We start from the raw sequence: 16957 nt of genomic DNA on the forward strand, positions 1-16957 counted from the left end.
GCTGTTTATAGGAGGGGCTCGCGTCCCTCAAAAAACTATTGTTGCCATCTGCCATTTGAATTAAGGTCCCTTGAGTGATTGACATCTGTGCCTGTCCACTCAGTTCACGGCTTCTATAGTAGGCAAACCCACAATGTAATACTTTGTTTTCATGAGTGTTAGGCGCAAACGTGAGTAGCATTACGAAGTTACATTAAAATAAATCCCCTCTATTTCCCATTCCAAGTGTGTGTCTGTCCTATATATGTAACGCCAGCGCTGCTATATTCCAAAGCCCCCTCAGGTACATTTTCAAAGTATTTTCAGCAATGGGATTATACATTTTTTTGGTTGAGTAGCTCTTGTTGAGCTGGTCATTTTAAAAGTAGTTCTAAACTAAAAAAAAACATGAGCACCGCTGATCTAAACCATCCTTGATTCTTTGGACTTGCATCACAGCCACCCGATTCGGATGCCACGGCACCCTTCGTTGCCACGGACGGAGCCCACTTTGAGATGCACTGAACTAGACGGCGCTGGCTGTAGTGCAGTCAGTTATTGCATACAGTCCCATACCCTTGGTCTCGTCCGGGCTGACACCTAGAGGTACCCATCAATGTCGTTCAGGCCAAAAGTACCTCTGGTAGCCACACCTCTGATGGGTGGGGTTTAGCCTTAAGGGGTGTGTTTTTTTCACCCACTGTGTAATATAATAAATGGACAGTAGGTGGCAGTAGGACAGAGGCCACAGCAACTATACATTCCAGCTAAGTAATTTGCACTGCAGTTTTAGGGATTGTCATTGCTGCTGTCAAGGAGTGAAACAATATACCCATACTCAACCTTTTAATTTTAATTTACCGTAGTATCTCATATATATATATATATATATATATATATATATATACAGTTGTGGAAATGTAGATCTGCTGTTTTCAAAAGATTGAAAACTTTAAATGATACATTATGTACATTACATCGGTAATACAGTTGTGTATTCTTATGACATTAATTTCATTATATATTATTATAATTAGTTAAAAGCAGGCTCTGTACCCAAGTCTGTCCTCAGCAAGTGGTCACAATTTCAAACTGCCAAAAAAGTGTCTAATACTGTCACAATCACATAAATATACATACTAAATGAATGTCCCATTTTAGAAAGAAATGTTATGCGAAAAACCTTCTCAAGATTGGTAGTTAAGACCTGTGTCTACAAATACATCCAAAATAAGCATGACTACAGTATATAAAGAGCATGGTTTGAAGCAGGACGTATACATCGAGTCGATCAGCTTTGATCATCTGACGACGACATGGCCGCCAACCTCCGACTCCTGTGTGTCCTCATTGGTCAGTATCCAAGCTTGTATTTCAATAACATAACAACAAGGACCATATTTTATATTCGGAATTGATGTGTATGATGTGTTTTGTTTTGACGAGATGTGTGTGTGTGTGTGTGTGTGTGTGTGTGTGTGTGTGTGTGTGTGTGTGTGTGTGTGTGTGTGTGTGTGTGTGTGTGTGTGTGTGTGTGTGTGTGTGTGTGTTTAGTGTTTTAGTGTTTCAGTGCTGGCTGCTGTGTGCTGGGAGGCTAACAGTAAGAACACCGAGAAATGTAAGTATAGGGCCTACACTTCTGTCTTCAACAGGTTGAATAATTAATGTTGGATCTTCAATTTAATTGCATAATTGCATTTTAGTCATGTGATCAAGACGGGTTTGTTTGATTTATCATAATCCACCCTCATTGGCTACGATTGGCTTCTAAACTTTTCAGGAGTAGTGTCGTATATTACAGAGCCACATTACGATGAAATATCCATATAATGTTGTATAATGTCATATACTGTTTGTGTAGGACAAACCTTCACTAGCTGAGTTTCTGCATGTGAGCTCTGAGAGGCTTGATATTAGCTGGCCCACAGCCACATTCCAAGAAGGGCCTATGTGATCAGTTGAAAAGGTCTGCTATGAAATTGTAAAGGCTATTGAATTGAACCGTGGATACCATTGTGTTAATAATCTATAGAAGTGACCATCTACTTAGTATGCGGTGGTCTAGCAGACATTTGGGGACGCACATGCACGTGCGTACACACATACAAGGGCTTTGTGGTGCACACCCCACATGCACTATTTGGGGATAATTATAAAGAGGGTCTCAAATGTGCGGAGATCCAGAATCCAGGGAGAATCCAGTGAGAATCCACAGAATCCAGTCAGAGAGGTCAGTCGAGGAGTCAGTCAGTCAGAGTGAGATCTATAGCCAGGTTCCAGATGAGAGCAGGGACAGCTATGATGGGACTGCTCTAGGATGGCTCTGGAATGGACTGATCATGAATTTGGTAACTAAGCTTTGTCCTTAATAAAATTATACAGAAATAAGGACATGCCTGGCCTCTCCAATCATTTATGCAACAGGGTAAAAAGTGCTTCCTGGACACTCAATATACGACAAATAATGGCAAGACGTTACAAATGATGGCGAGCTAGATCATGGCCTCATTGTTCGCGCTCGGGGGGGCAGTGCTCCTCTGGGACGGATTGAGGAAGAGAACTTTGTTTTGTCACGGAGTGTGTCTGGGAGTGCTTGACCTTGTTGTTTAGGTGGTTGGAAGGCCATGACAACTTGTAGGGATTCAGATTATTGGAATTGAGGATTTAAGTTTAGTTCAGTCTGCTCGGCGGGGACCGTCATCGTCTCTGCTACGGCTACGGTCAACCAGCGGCTTTCAGCAGTGGTGTGCGTCGTCATCACCATGGTTTTCGTCACCACGGCAGCAGACGGCCGGAGAGAGGGGCTGCAGTCAGGGGTCAGCGAGCATCACCACCAGCGTCGCCTCTTCAGCAGCGATCGTGAGGGGGGTCCATTCTACTCTGCTCGGCTCGGCGATTCAGTGTTCAAAGGGAGGCGTTCATCAGCGGCGGATACCGAGAGGAGGAGGCTCGGCTCAATTCAACAGATCTACAGGCTCCCAGCAACGCATCACTTTGCAGCATGAGTTTCTGCCTTGCAGTGGCCTAGTCTGTAAAGAGTTGCAGTGGCTTTTACGTGCGTCAACTTCTCATTTTCAGTCATTTTGTCATGACTGAAAGGGGGGAGATGGAGAAGTCAGTTCAGTTTGGGAGAGAGGACAGCTCGACAACAACTGTGCGGTGCATCAGGGCACTGCATCATGCATACAACCTGTTGACATGGACAGCCTCATTTGGCCATGCTGGCTGAAGGAACAGTCGACGTGAGATAACGAGAGGGGCAACGGTTACAGAAGAATCTTTATATCAGATGAATATCGTTACATCTGATTTCAAATGTGTGTCTGTGTTTGTCTAATTCAACATAATAGGCATGTATGTTGATGGTTTTGTCGTAGGGCATTTGAATTAGAGAAATTGACTTGATGGGGATGAATATGCCTAGATTTGGGAAAATGAATAATAATGTGTACCGGAATAATATTAGTAGATGTCTCTTTGTTAGACGAGAGGTAGTGGCCCTGCCGTACGCTTAAGTGTAATCCGTCCTAAGATTAGATAAAGGGCGTATTGTTATTCAACTAAATTTGTGAATGGGGAAAAGTCAATGAAGGTATTTGGCCAAGACTGTGGAATTATCTATTGTTACATAGATTACTCTGTTTTTTGACGTATATGTGTTGGAAGTTGATCTGTGAATCAGCTGCATGTTGTGAGGGATTAATGCTGATACTCAGATGTGATTTGTACCGTTATCGTTCATTGGGTTGAAAATAGTGGGGTTGTATCTGATGTTATCTGATGTTTTCCCCCGGCCTTGGAAATATGGAGGGTTGAAATAATGTATGGATAATTTCTGCATGTCCTAAAGGAAAACTAAACTTTTGAGGGTCAATAGTATTGGATGATTATAGCTATAATTTAGTCATGACATTAACTGAAGCTAGGTCTTTTAGATGTCACGATTGAAAGGTTATAACACACATTGATCTATAATTGGAGTGCTTTTGAGTAAAAGCAAAAGGGGTTGGAGAAGCGACAATGTATGGTGTTAAGTGTCAGATATGTGTACTAATCATTTATGCCATTATTCATGTTTGAGTTATGTGATTGTTGAAAGTGATATGGATTATACTACAGAGAAGTTATTGGGGTGTAAAACGATTTTTACTGTGTTTTTGTGTTAAAGTGTATGAAATGAAATGAGATGAAATGAAATGTAATGAAGTAAACACAGAGAGAGTCAAGCATACTGATGATGAGGATGTAAATGTAATGAAGATCACTGGTGATGATTTTATGTAATTTGAATGCTGGAAACTTTTGAGGGTATTTTTGGATTCTATTGTTATTGTGTGATTTCTTTGAATTGCTGATGTTCCAGTAAGTAAGTCATGTATCGGCCAGAGGGAGGACTCTAATGTGGCTCCTTCCTATGAGTTTTGTGACACATGTTGGCTCATGTGTCAAGGGAGGACCTGTCGTATATTACAGAGCAACATTACGATGAAATATCCATATAATGTTGTATAATGTCATATACTGTTTGTGTAGGACAAACCTTCACTAGCTGAGTTTCTGCATGTGAGCTCTGAGAGGCTTGATATTAGCTGGCCCACAGCCACATTCCAAGAAGGGCCTATGTGATCAGTTGAAAAGGTCTGCTATGAAATTGTAAAGGCTATTGAATTGAACCGTGGATACCATTGTGTTAATAATCTATAGAAGTGACCATCTACTTAGTATGCGGTGGTCTAGCAGACATTTGGGGACGCACATGCACGTGCGTACACACATACAAGGGCTTTGTGGTGCACACCCCACATGCACTATTTGGGGATAATTATAAAGAGGGTCTCAAATGTGCGGAGATCCAGAATCCAGGGAGAATCCAGTGAGAATCCACAGAATCCAGTCAGAGAGGTCAGTCGAGGAGTCAGTCAGTCAGAGTGAGATCTATAGCCAGGTTCCAGATGAGAGCAGGGACAGCTATGATGGGACTGCTCTAGGATGGCTCTGGAATGGACTGATCATGAATTTGGTAACTAAGCTTTGTCCTTAATAAAATGATACAGAAATAAGGACATGCCTGGCCTCTCCAATCATTTATGCAACAGGGTAAAAAGTGCTTCCTGGACACTCAATATACGACAAATAATGGCAAGACACTACAGTAGCCCGCTTTGTACAAATCGACACAACTACTAAACGCAGCGTCCGATTGTGGTGAAACCGTGCATGCATATTCCCACTAGGCTTTGGAAGAAATGCCACTTGACAGTTTTCAAATCAGCCTCATGGTGGCGCTACAACAGGCCAAGCCGCATCTCTCACACACACACACACACACACACACACACACACACACAAACACACACACACACACACACACACACACACACACACACACACACACACACACACACACACACACACACACACACACGTTTATATTGCTCCTAAACATTTTGCCAAACATCACACACGCACTCCTATCCTCCTGGTGGAGACCTGTGCCCAGAAGGGCACTTTTTCTAGTTTACCCTCATTTTAAAATGTAATGCAATAGATGTAATTTAATTGGATTATGTTGTGTTGTAGGCCTATTGTAACCTCGGCTATGAGGGCTTGCCCTCAATTGTACTCCTGAGTATAAATAAAGGTGATGATGATGCGCTTTTTCTTGATTTTGGAGGACCTCTACAGTCTATCATCATCACCTTAAATTTGGGCTTTAGGCCTATGCCTAGTTATTTCTTCTATTGACATCTTCTTTTATCATGTTGCCTAAGATTAGCGATATACCTCAGTGATACTACCTAATTAGGCCTATAGCCTACCAATTTTTGAGGGGCTCCTTCATCCAGCTTTTAAGTATTCCACAATCTCCGAATGCTATATAAAAATCACACCTGTGTGAAGTGAGGGGCGCTAATATATTAAAGTCTAACTCATGTTGATTAGGTGGTAATGGTGATGTAAAACAAACGGTGCCAACACAACATTAAATGTCATTAACAATAAAGAGAAAATATGACGTAATTAGGAAAACTATAGCCTACTATTAGATTAGAACATCCATGACTTGCATCCATGACTGGGAAACTTGGCAGTGCTGCCACCAAGTGGACCAGTGACGAATAGAACATGACAGCAACAATTGCGTTGCTAAGGAACAGCTTGGGTCCGAGGCTCCTGTCAGTTACTATCCACCACAAAACTAGAAAAATTAAAAGGGGCTAAAATGTTTAGAAAGGGGCAGAAGGCTGGTAGCCTGACACTCAGTCTGAATTTTCATTTCGTTTCACTTCATTATTCTGAATCGCCAGGATATATTTTTTTAATGGTAGCGATTCGTCCAATCTAGAGCAGAACAGAAAGACAGGTGCTCTTCTCGAGGATGACAGAGGTAGGAATAGAGGCTCTTTCTATTTGCTCTTTATTTGGCCACAGTGAGAATCACCAGCTGATTACAAAGGCAGTACTGCAGTTCCTGCATAGTACTGGTGTACTGTATATAAGAGGATCTGAGTAGGTGAACAAACAAACCAGTGAGGGCAGTAATACGCCTAGTAGCGTCTAAACTGCCGGAAACCCTAAAAGAAGAAGAAGAAGACAATCTAGAGCGGATACGGAAAATGGTCTCTTCTTGTGCATGTTTACCTTAGAGTATATACTCTAAGATGTTTACCCATATTTTTACCATAGGGTGCGATAGGAAATGCGCACCGGGAGCGCACTCGCCTATTAGTTTGCATTGCACAGTGCGCTCAGTGCGCTATTTCCGAACGCGCCCATAGAGTTGATGTTTACCGATTACAATAGGCGGGCTCTGGACCGGATACGAGGCGCACTGAGCACTGCAGTAAATTGGAACCCACGGGTGCTGCGAAAAGCCTGCCCCGGTGACGCGAGCTGTATCCACGGCTGCATCCTCCTCGTGCCAATCAAAGGAACCCCTATGAAGGAAACACAGGGAGGGAGGGGACCCCGGGGGACGCCAATCAAAGCAGACAGAGACGCCATTTTAGAAGTGTTTATTTTGCATCTGACCGACCGTCTGACAGACACTGACGAGCCAAACCTTTGGTAACGTAAACTAATGTGATGTTTATTAACCTTTGAAATTAGATATCAATCTGTGTTGCTGCTTCATTGCTATTCGCAGCCGCCGGCGACACACGCAATGTTGTAAAACCAACAAAACTATTCGCTGCTACGCTAATTTTAGCCACGTAGCAGTATCGGTACCATTACAGTTTTAAAGCCAACGTTATAACACGACACTCTGACAGACACATAATCGAGATTTAAGGTTACTGTGCGCCTGTTCGACACTGTTTTTTTTGTCAAGAACACTGGCGTCATTGTAGTAGTGAAAGACGTGAGAACATTATGATGGACGTTAGCATCTCCTCCATAGCTAGCTAGTCTGACAGCATGTACATTTACAAGTGAAAGTCTAACCTTGTTGGATGGAACAGAAAGCCTTACACACATGAAGCCCTGAATCAAATACTGTTTTTGTTTTTCCCCATAAAAAAAGTAAACTGAGTATATGTCATGGGAATTAAATTAGCAAGAGAAAGCTGGACTAGAGATTACACATTTTATGTAGCCTAGTTGAGCCTAGCCTGTCATCTTATATTGCCTTTTATGTCGTTGTGCGCCTAATCTTCAACTGTTGTGTTGTGAATTATGATGACTGTTTTGCAGTCATAGCTTTACATTGCCCAGCCAACAACTATAAAGATATTTGTTTGGAAAGCAAATCTAATTGATTGATTGGTTCATTTTTAGATTTATCATCCAAGATGTCTGACGAAGGAAAGCTGTTCGTTGGTGGACTGAGTTTTGGAACAGATGAAACCTCTCTCGAGGAGGCGTTTTCCAAGTATGGAAGCATTACCAAAGGTATGCTGGTGGCTGGCCTACCTTTCCATAGACCACTTAACACTGCCGCTAGATGGCGCGATTCCCCTAGTTTGTGTTTTTGATGGGCGCTAGCCCCTCCTATGCCCAGCTTTGAGGGTTTGTGTAAACACAAATATTGTCTTAACACAAACATTGAATGCCATTGACAATGAATGGCCAGCTTTGAGTGTTTGTGTAAACACTAATGGAGTGAGCGCCCCTCACTTCACACGGGTGTGATTTATTTATTTATTTGTGTTGTAATCTCCATAGAGTGATTTAGATCGCCTAATATAAGAACTATGTTCCAAAAATAAACAAATCATCCAGGCTTTTCTGTCGGGGGGTGGCACTGCATCATTTATTATGATCATTTATATTTGATACAGCCTGTTTCAGGAGAAAATGGAATTCATTCTGCCGTAAAAATGTTGAAACTACACTTCCGGGTCCGAAATCAATGTCATTACTAAAATACGTCATGCTCTGTCAAGACAATAAGCGTTGGGTGTGATGTATGTTGTGTGCGACGGGCGCAGCCCGGAAATGTAGTCTTTGGGTTGTTTGACTCGTTTCTAGACTCAAGACTAATTTATTGTGTTACTCTTTGGGTATATTTCCACCTTCAGTCGATGCTTCATAATGAGTAAAATCGTCAGGGTGATTTGTGTATTTTTTTAACAGTCCTATGAGGCTATCTAAGATCCCCCTACCTATGGGAATTGCAACACAAAGAAACATGAACCAGGGGAGAATAGCGCCATCTAGCAGCAGTGATGTCAGGACTTATGTGGTCTATTGTTGACGGTATATGTGACAATAATTCTTGAATAATGCTTGGAATAACTTGTGTCTTTTTAGTTGATGTCGTGAGAGATCGCGAGTCAAACAGGTCCAGGGGATTTGGTTTTGTGACATTTGAAAACCCTGAAGATGCCAAAGACGCATTGCTTGGCATGAATGGAAAAGTGAGTGGTGGTTATTGTTGTGGTGGATGTTATACTTCATGGAAAATGTGGCTTTATTTAATTAAGGCGAGCCCAAAACGAATCGAAAGAAACTCACAGTGGTACAATTCATAATTAGATTTCAGGCGTATTGGGGTAAAACCAGGAATTGTCTTGGACATGTTCTGTGTTCAAAATTACGACTCTTTTGTTTGGGTTATCTTGTCATCTCAGACTGTTGATGGAAAGCCAATCCGCGTCGATGAGGCCGGGAAGTCTGGAGGGAGAGGCGGTTTCCGAGGTGGTTCTTCTTTCGGCCGTGGTGGTGGTGGAGGAAGAGGATTCTCCAGAGGGGGCGGATCAAGAGGTGGGTGTGGTTTTTTGGCAGGTTAGGACTGGCCTTTGCAAGGTGGATCATTCCGCTGTCTGCTCTGAAAAGGATAATTTCACTTATATTATTTAATTATTATTTATTTATTCATTATACAATGTCTGTCACCAGAACCAAGTAGTAAGAATATTACAATGGTTTAGTATAGGAAGGGGCAGGGCAGTGGGCGTGTCTGATAAAATTAGTATCTACAAAAGTCAAAAACTGTCTGGAGTGCTCATAAACACCAGAGTAGATGTTAAAGTGACCCCAAACATGTTTGAAAGTGAAATATCTAGAAGCCATCCCCACTTTTGTAATTTAGATAACCCCCTAAATGGTTCAGCCTGTGATACACTGTAAAATCCTGAGTATTAATGAATTTAACAAAAAAATAAGTCAACCAATGGATCAACAGAACACTGAAGATTCAACTACTGTGTAATGTGTACTCTTGTGGTTTCACAAAAATGCAGCTGCTCAACCTTTTGTTACAGCCTTAGGCAAAGTTGCCTAGAACAGGATTTGCTTGTATTTTCCCGCTAAAAGCAACGAAACTGCAACTCCCCAAAACGATGTCTGTGCAGCATATTGACGGTGCTCTAGAAACATCAATCATGTACATTTTGTTCTATTGTGTGTCTCTTGCCATGTTGTATTTGCATCTGCTTTCTGAATTTGCCTTGCATTTGTGAAATACTGTGTAGTGTGTATGTTCTGTCAGATTGGTGCACATGTTCCCTCAATTTGCTTTTACTTTGCCAATTTGCAGCACGTTTCCAAAATGATGTACTGTCCATGTGGTCTCTTCAGAATGGCCACTGTACCAAACAGAAACTTAACACTCTGTTAGAGCTGCAACATTAGGTTACTGCCTCTTGTCATGTTATTTTTGTATGCATTTGTGTAATGGATGGTGCCAGAAACGGTAACTTCACACACAATACCACACAGCTTCACCAACCTCAAACCTTACCCTTTTTCTTTTCATGTCACTCTAGGTGGTGGTGGATATAGTGACCGGAGTTATGGAGACCGCAGTTATAGCGGAGATAGAGGATTTGGTGGAGACAGAGGCTATAGTGGTGGCAGCAGAAGCTACGGAGGTGGTGAAGAGAGAAGTTATAGTTCTGGAGGAGGATACAGGAGAGGCGGCAGTGGAGGAGGTGGTGGATACAAGGATAGTAGGTGAGAACCATGGGGATACACTACAAAGTAAAGCACGCACAAAAATGTGACGATGACCAGATGGCAACGTTGTAGCTTAAATAAAGTAGCACTGAGTGTGAGAGCATCTATAGCTGTGTGCGGCTAATCATGTATCTGTTGGTAATTGATTCAGCTGAAAATGTGGTGCACTCAATTGGTCATCTTTTGTAGCAGTGAAACTCCAGCAAGTATTCAATCTGATTCATGCAATGGACAATTCCCCTCGAATATGAGTAATGAATATATTGGCATTTATAAATCCACTCTTGCGGTCTAATTATACAAATGTTCTGTGTCACAGGAGTCGGGGAGGATATGGTGAGCGCTCGGGAGGATCATACAGAGACAGCTATGACAGCTATGGTGAGTATCGGAACAATCTCATGCAGTAGGTTCTTATATAAATTTCACCCACTGGACCGTGCAGGGGTTAAATTGGGTATTTGTATGGAGGGGAACCCTCATCCAAAGATCTTGGAGGTTAAGCTTGTATAAAAAAAAATATATACAGCCCTGTTCATATTGTCAGAATCCCATCTTTCTTTCAAATTACATCAACCTTTTCAGCTTTAAAGTCCAACTAGCAGATTGTCAAGCAATACAGAGGACCTAAGTGACGCTCATAAAAAAGGTCAACATTTTAAGAATCAAGGTCGTTGTAGATGGCACTCATGCATAAAAAGCTGAATTGTCTTCACCCAGCTGATGGTGTTCTAGCTACTCGCTGTAGTATACTTGGATGCACATTCATCCATAGGTGGGCGTTGTCCTTTTTTTTTTCCTGATGGCCAACTAGCAGAAAGTATACAGGCTATTTCGTGCTGAAAGGAGCAATGGATCCTGTTACTATTTACACTGGGCTGAGGAGTTTGATTAACTACTGCATATTTTATTTGCGGTAGATCTAAATTCTTCTATGGACACTGCTGTACCATAACTTTAGTTGTTTTGTGAACACGGTTACTTTCACACCGGCATTTGGCGTTCAGAGACAGACTGCTTAACTTGACCACACAGGACCGACTGGAGTTCTAAATTATGAAGCGAAGATCCTATAGCCTGTTGCTCGGGGAAACCGATGCTGACCCGAAGTTGATGACTCTTTGCTTTTGTATAAAATTACTAATATTTCTCGTATTGATGAACTTATTGGACGGTTAACCCTTTTCATTTATATGTAACGTTGAAGAATTTGGATTGAAGGAGGTGGAACCCAGTTCATCTCTAGACCAATTTAACCTCTGGACGTCAGTAAAACTATGAAAGGTCCTCACCAACGCTGAGTAAAACAGTTACAGAAATGTTGTCTTCTTGGGTAACATGTTATAACTCATATACTCAACCTACTCTTCTAAGTCTTCCATCTATTAGAAAATGAAAATTTCCTGTGGTCATTTCCCTCACAAGTTTCCCCCTTTTTGGACAATTGAAAACACTCAATTCGAAGCTTCCGTATTGCTTTGAGATCATTTTTTCAGCATCAGTGCAAAACATGTAGGTCATAAGATTTGAGTGTTCTGTGGAAAAATGTCCAAATGCTGCTTCAGTGTCTTTACGATTGTGCCTACTTCTTGTCCTCAGCCGGCTCACACGAGTAAAAACAAAAAACATCCTGATTGCAAGATCGGCACTACCACTGGCTGTTTTTGTAAAGATTTCTTCGAAGACATTTTCCCCCCCTCGTATTTCCCCCCCCCCCCCCCCCCCCCCTCTGATTTATGGTACGATATGTTATTATGCAGACTTGAGTGACTAGTCCCTTGCAAACGTTTGGGATTTTCTTTTCTTTTTTCTTACCCTGGAATTTGTCCATAAGTGTTTTCAAGTACTAGGAGTTTGTTTTTGTGTAGGGTCCTAATTCGTAATTATATTTGTTTAATATTTTCTTCCTGGTTTAAATATGACTATACACTGGGCAACAATCTGAAATTGATTTAAAATGGAGATGCCTTTTTTTGCAATGGAAACTGTTTTGCTGAATCACTTGGTGAGATCTCTGGTGCTGCTCAACATGGCCTGCTATCTTTTATATCAAATTAAGCCAGAATTATGACAAATCAAAGTCATATCAATAACAACATGGTTTGTGTGAACCTGGAATTGAACCAAAATAATACTGTGTTCAAAATACTGCAAACCCTTCTGTGTAACCTTGACCTGCTGTGATCCTACCATCAAGGTCTATGCCAATGTTCTTTCAGCTTTGCAATTCAATGCAAGCGTAGCAAGGATGGAATGCTAAATGGAATGGAAGTAATGATTTTCAGCAAATGTGTGAACACCCATTATATAGTCAAATGACTAACTTGTTAAAGGGGCTAGATCGTGAAGTGAAATTAATTACAGCTCATAAACACATTTTAACAACTCGAAGAGTTGATACATACATTACCATTAATTCTTTGTAGTAACATGATTTTTGAGATGCAGCTGTGCTGAAAGCTTTCTCACCAAACTATCTAAAGCCACCTTGTGATAAAGGTTACTGGGTGGTATATTAAGAGATAAATCTACCTATTCAATGAGTAAGGTTCATATTCGGTTGTTCTACCTACTTTAAGAATTAAGTTGTTTGGTTGTTCCAACATCATGGCTCGCTTGTGGATTATTGTCAGCTGTAAGAATGATTTTACTTCTGTATGTAATATAAGTTCACTTATCCTGTCCAAAACAGTTTTTATTTTATTTTATTTACATTTTAGACACCCCAACTCTATTTACAGTTGGCTTCAGAGAAACGTGAGTCAGATCTCTCCATGTAGAGTTGTGCTTGTGCAGATGAAATCCCCCATGTTTAAATTGCTTCCTGATGCAATTTGAGAAAGCAAGTGTTGCAGTATCTGTCGGCACATTCTACTGTTAAACATTCTAGACACTAAAGAGTTCTGGGTAATATTATTTATCAATAATGCGTCTGAATCATTTAGGTGCTTAAAGCTGTTACAACTGTATATATGGAATGCTTTGGACAGAGCCGTTGTTTGTCTTTTGCCAGCCAAAGCGGAAATGCGATGGACAGTGTTCTGGTTATTAGTTCGAGAAAGTTTGCGAAATGTGTGGCAAATCTGCCAAAAAAATGCTTACCACTAGCTTTCTTCACAAATGTGTTCATAAAGGTGTTTGCTCCAACCCAACTCCCTTGGTAAACTTTGACAGCTGCTGAAAGTTTACCATTACCATTAACAACCAATATAAGGCAAGATTTCATTATGCTTTAAGTAATAAAAAAAGACTATCCTCAAGAAAGAAGGCGTGAAGGCATTCTACAAAGGCTACATTCCAAATATTATAGGCATTATTCCATATGCTGGGATAGATCTGGCAGTGTATGAGGTACACAATGTCTAAGGATACTACATTATAAAATATATGACAAGTAGTTAGACTGTATATTGCTGTATTGTGTGCGTACTCGCAGCCAGAAAAAACATAGCCTTGTCTTTTCTTTTTTTTTAAAAAACATCTGTTTATGATTTTTGGCATACAAGCATTTCAAGAATGTTTAACCAGTAAGTTACAGATGTGACATGTCAAACTTAGGGGTTTCCATGATGCTGGATCCATTCCAAGCATTAGTTTTGCACGAAAAACACTCCTTGGGCTAAATTTGGCCATAGCCACTTGTGCTGACCTCATCACATTCGTGATGACGGCTATGGCTATCTTTAGGCGAAGGAGTGTTTTTTTTGGTGCAAAACTAATGCAATGGATTCAGAATCATAAACTCCCTAGTTTGCCACGTCACATGCTACTTAAGGTATAATGACATTTGGAAAGACTTGCTTTATATTGTTTGTTAATGGTACCCCAACTTTCAGCAGCTGTCACAAAGTCTCCCAAGGGAGTTGGGTTGGAACAAATGTATATGTTATAGTAGACTCCTTTATGAACACATTTGTGAAGAAAGCTAGTGGTAAGCATTTTTTTGCAGATTTGCCACACATTTAACTAATTTTCCCTTATTATATGAAACAAGGAGATGTCTAACATGTGTCCTAGCTCATCTTAAAAATACATGTATATTAAAAATTTAGTAAATCAAACGGTACTTTCTAGCCCCTTCAAAAGGACTAAATACAAATTGCTGCAGATGGCAACATTTGAGCAGATCTTAGGACTGCCGTCTTAAAAGTGTTTCATCAAGAAATGTGATTTCTATGTACTGAATACTGATATTTTTGTTTTCTTTATACTGGCTTCATGTAGCCCTATTAAAACTACCAGATGAAAATGTTCTGATTTCTTGTGCCTAATGCTCTATCAGGATATAGAGGGATAAAGAAAAGAAAAGCTTCTTAAATTTAGCAAGAACAGGACATGTGGCTAATGTACAGGAGTATGTTTTGTGTTAAGGGTGTATATAGTTGCTGTTACAAAATAAGGTACTGTAACTTTTTGTTTTTTAAAGGCTCTTAGATGGTCTTCCAAGATGAGGTCTACTAAGTTTAGATTGGGTTGGGTATAAATGGTAGGTTGTAGGGAGGTATAGAGGGTGGGTTGCAGGTATGTTACACAGACAGACAGACAGACAGACTGAAATGTCCTTGTGGTGCTACTGTTGCTGGTTTTGTTATAATGCTTCATTACACCCAAGAGCTCTGGCCGCTATCGTTTTGGAAATCATCAAAGTCCTTGGAGAATGAAGTGTTGGCCCTAACGACACGTGAATCCTCTGGTCTCTGGCGAAAGCTGCTCTCTTGGCTAGTTCATAATTGGAGATAGGCCAGTAATGTGAGGTAACCATTTTGCTCTCCTGTTCGCATCCCTCAAAACAGTTCTCATTTTGATGTCCCATCCTGTCTCCTATCTACCTCGCTCCACTTTGTCCAAACAGCGTTGTTCTCCTCAGGCCTTGGTGGTACTGCCCAATTCCTAAATACATGACATCGTCCAGTAGCCTATCCTGTCTTTTTGGGCCCGTTGGAGCCTCTATAGAGCCTCTAAATTCAACAAGGAGCTTTGGAACATTCCATTACTATTTGCCCAAATACCACTGGTGTAAAATCCAGATTTCCACAACTTCTGACCTCTGAAACTCACCTAAAACTTTTTTTTTATGGTTTTCATTTTGATTGAAAAGTTGTCTTCATAAAGTGTAGATTGCACTCGCGTGTATTGCCAAATGTATCACCTCAGCGGACTGTAGTTTGTCTTGTTTCAGAGTCTTGAAACGATAGTTTTATTCCTGTTAAATGTTAAATTAACTCTTGAATAATAGTTTTTACTTTTACTGAATGTAGATTAATAATTACATTTAAACTGCATGCTGTGTGTTCTAATACGTTCACTTGAATAGGGGCGTCCTTAAAACTAACTACTCTTTCTTGTCATTTAATCAGGTTAAGTCTTGGATGACTCTTCCTTCGTCTTACTGCAATGCCTGCAATGCCTTTGTCCTTGTACATCCTTGCACACGGTAGGTTTTCCTGTTAACATCTACTGTATGCATAATTAAACTGTAGTTTATGGTTAAGTAGCATTTACTTATTCCACTTAAAATATAGATCATGTCGCTGATCAATAAGTTCTGCTAAAATGTAACATATATTTGATTTGTTTAACTGCTCTCCCAAAATTGAGAGATGTTTCTGTTAGTAGGGAGACTGGAAGAGGCTGAATTTGATTATAAAAATGCATGTGGAAAATGTATGCTTACCTGCATCTTTATTTGCAGGACTGTTAAATAACTGCCTGAATATATCTCTTCATTACAGATTCCACATAGGATGACATGAAACTGCTCTGAAGTCCACCAATCAAGGCTTGAAAAGCTGAAGACATAAAGATGAGCACTTGAGAAGACCAGCTGTGTTGGTGTCTTTTTTGGGTATGGGTATACTTAATTACCTTAGGCTTCATGTGACAGTAAACCAAATTCCTGTGAAGGAGGAATTGGGGCTGGCCACTACTAGTCCTTATTTTGGAGCTATGAACTCGCACAACTACTTATCTTGCTCCATTTTGGAACTAGTAGTAAGGTAAGGTAATTTTTTAGTAGCCTACATAAATTGTGCAGAGATAAACACAGTGGTGTTATGTAGGCTAACTTGAAAAAGAGGTGAGCACTCGTCAGAAGAATAGTTCACGGGTATCGGGTGCACGGATCTGGCAGAAAGAGTACCTTTAGAAAGTACCAACAGTCACTTGGTCGTTTTAGGATTTCTTGTTTATTTAGTCAGATGCCCGTACGTTTTGGCCTGCAGGCCTTCCTCAGTGTGAATTTTCACACTGGCCTGTGGGCCGAAAGTCTGTCGTTTATGATTTTCTGTGCTGGGACATTTGACTAAATAAACAAGAACTCCTAAAAGGAGCAAGTGAGTGCTGGTGAGTTATATAATCTATAATTACAGAAAAGCCATACACTCACAATTACATTGAAACCATGCTACTGCTCTAAACTTATAAAACGACAAAGGTATGTCCAAGCCTTGCAACACTTAACCACCAAGGCAAAAAAGGTACATTAAAATGATGTTAATGGAATTTTGAGATTGGGAGGAAATTGTAATTTAATTAGTGAGCATTATTGTTCACTTTAGCCATCCATCACTCTCTGTGA

At 40.6% G+C, this 16957-nt stretch overlaps 1 protein-coding gene across 4 annotated transcripts; it reads left to right on the forward strand.

Moving 5' to 3' along the window:
- Window positions 1–1252: 1252 nt before the first annotated feature.
- On the forward strand, window positions 1253–16200 carry LOC306926947 (cold-inducible RNA-binding protein B-like). Of its 4 annotated transcripts, XR_013790460.1 has the most exons (9): window positions 1253–1332; window positions 1550–1597; window positions 7759–7872; window positions 8734–8840; window positions 9054–9186; window positions 10191–10377; window positions 10700–10761; window positions 15738–15814; window positions 16113–16200. XR_013790460.1 is itself a non-coding variant. In XM_079506474.1 (8 exons), exons 1-8 carry the CDS (start codon window positions 1296–1298, stop codon window positions 11994–11996), a joined length of 705 nt encoding a protein of 234 aa, XP_079362600.1. In that variant the 5' UTR covers window positions 1253–1295; the 3' UTR covers window positions 11997–14857. The 4 variants fall into 4 exon arrangements, 3 of the variants coding, with proteins under 3 accessions (XP_079362600.1, XP_079362601.1, XP_079362602.1); XM_079506474.1 differs by lacking the exons at window positions 15738–15814; window positions 16113–16200 and adding an exon at window positions 11980–14857; XM_079506475.1 differs by lacking the exons at window positions 1253–1332; window positions 1550–1597; window positions 15738–15814; window positions 16113–16200 and adding exons at window positions 6906–7047; window positions 11980–14857.
- Window positions 16201–16957: the final 757 nt, after the last annotated feature.

The sequence above is a fragment of the Electrona antarctica genome (assembly GCF_951216825.1).
Source record: "Electrona antarctica genome assembly, chromosome: 7".
Lineage (NCBI taxonomy): Eukaryota > Metazoa > Chordata > Actinopteri > Myctophiformes > Myctophidae > Electrona > Electrona antarctica.

Bases quoted from the DNA above. Each gene is read 5' to 3' on its own strand.
- LOC306926947 (XM_079506474.1), top strand. From the start codon at position 1,296: ATGGCCGCCAACCTCCGACTCCTGTGTGTCCTCATTG. The intron at 7,873-8,733 runs GTATGCTGGTGG...GTGTCTTTTTAG, and splicing joins GTATGGAAGCATTACCAAAG to TTGATGTCGTGAGAGATCGC. The intron at 8,841-9,053 runs GTGAGTGGTGGT...TTGTCATCTCAG, and splicing joins TGCTTGGCATGAATGGAAAA to ACTGTTGATGGAAAGCCAAT.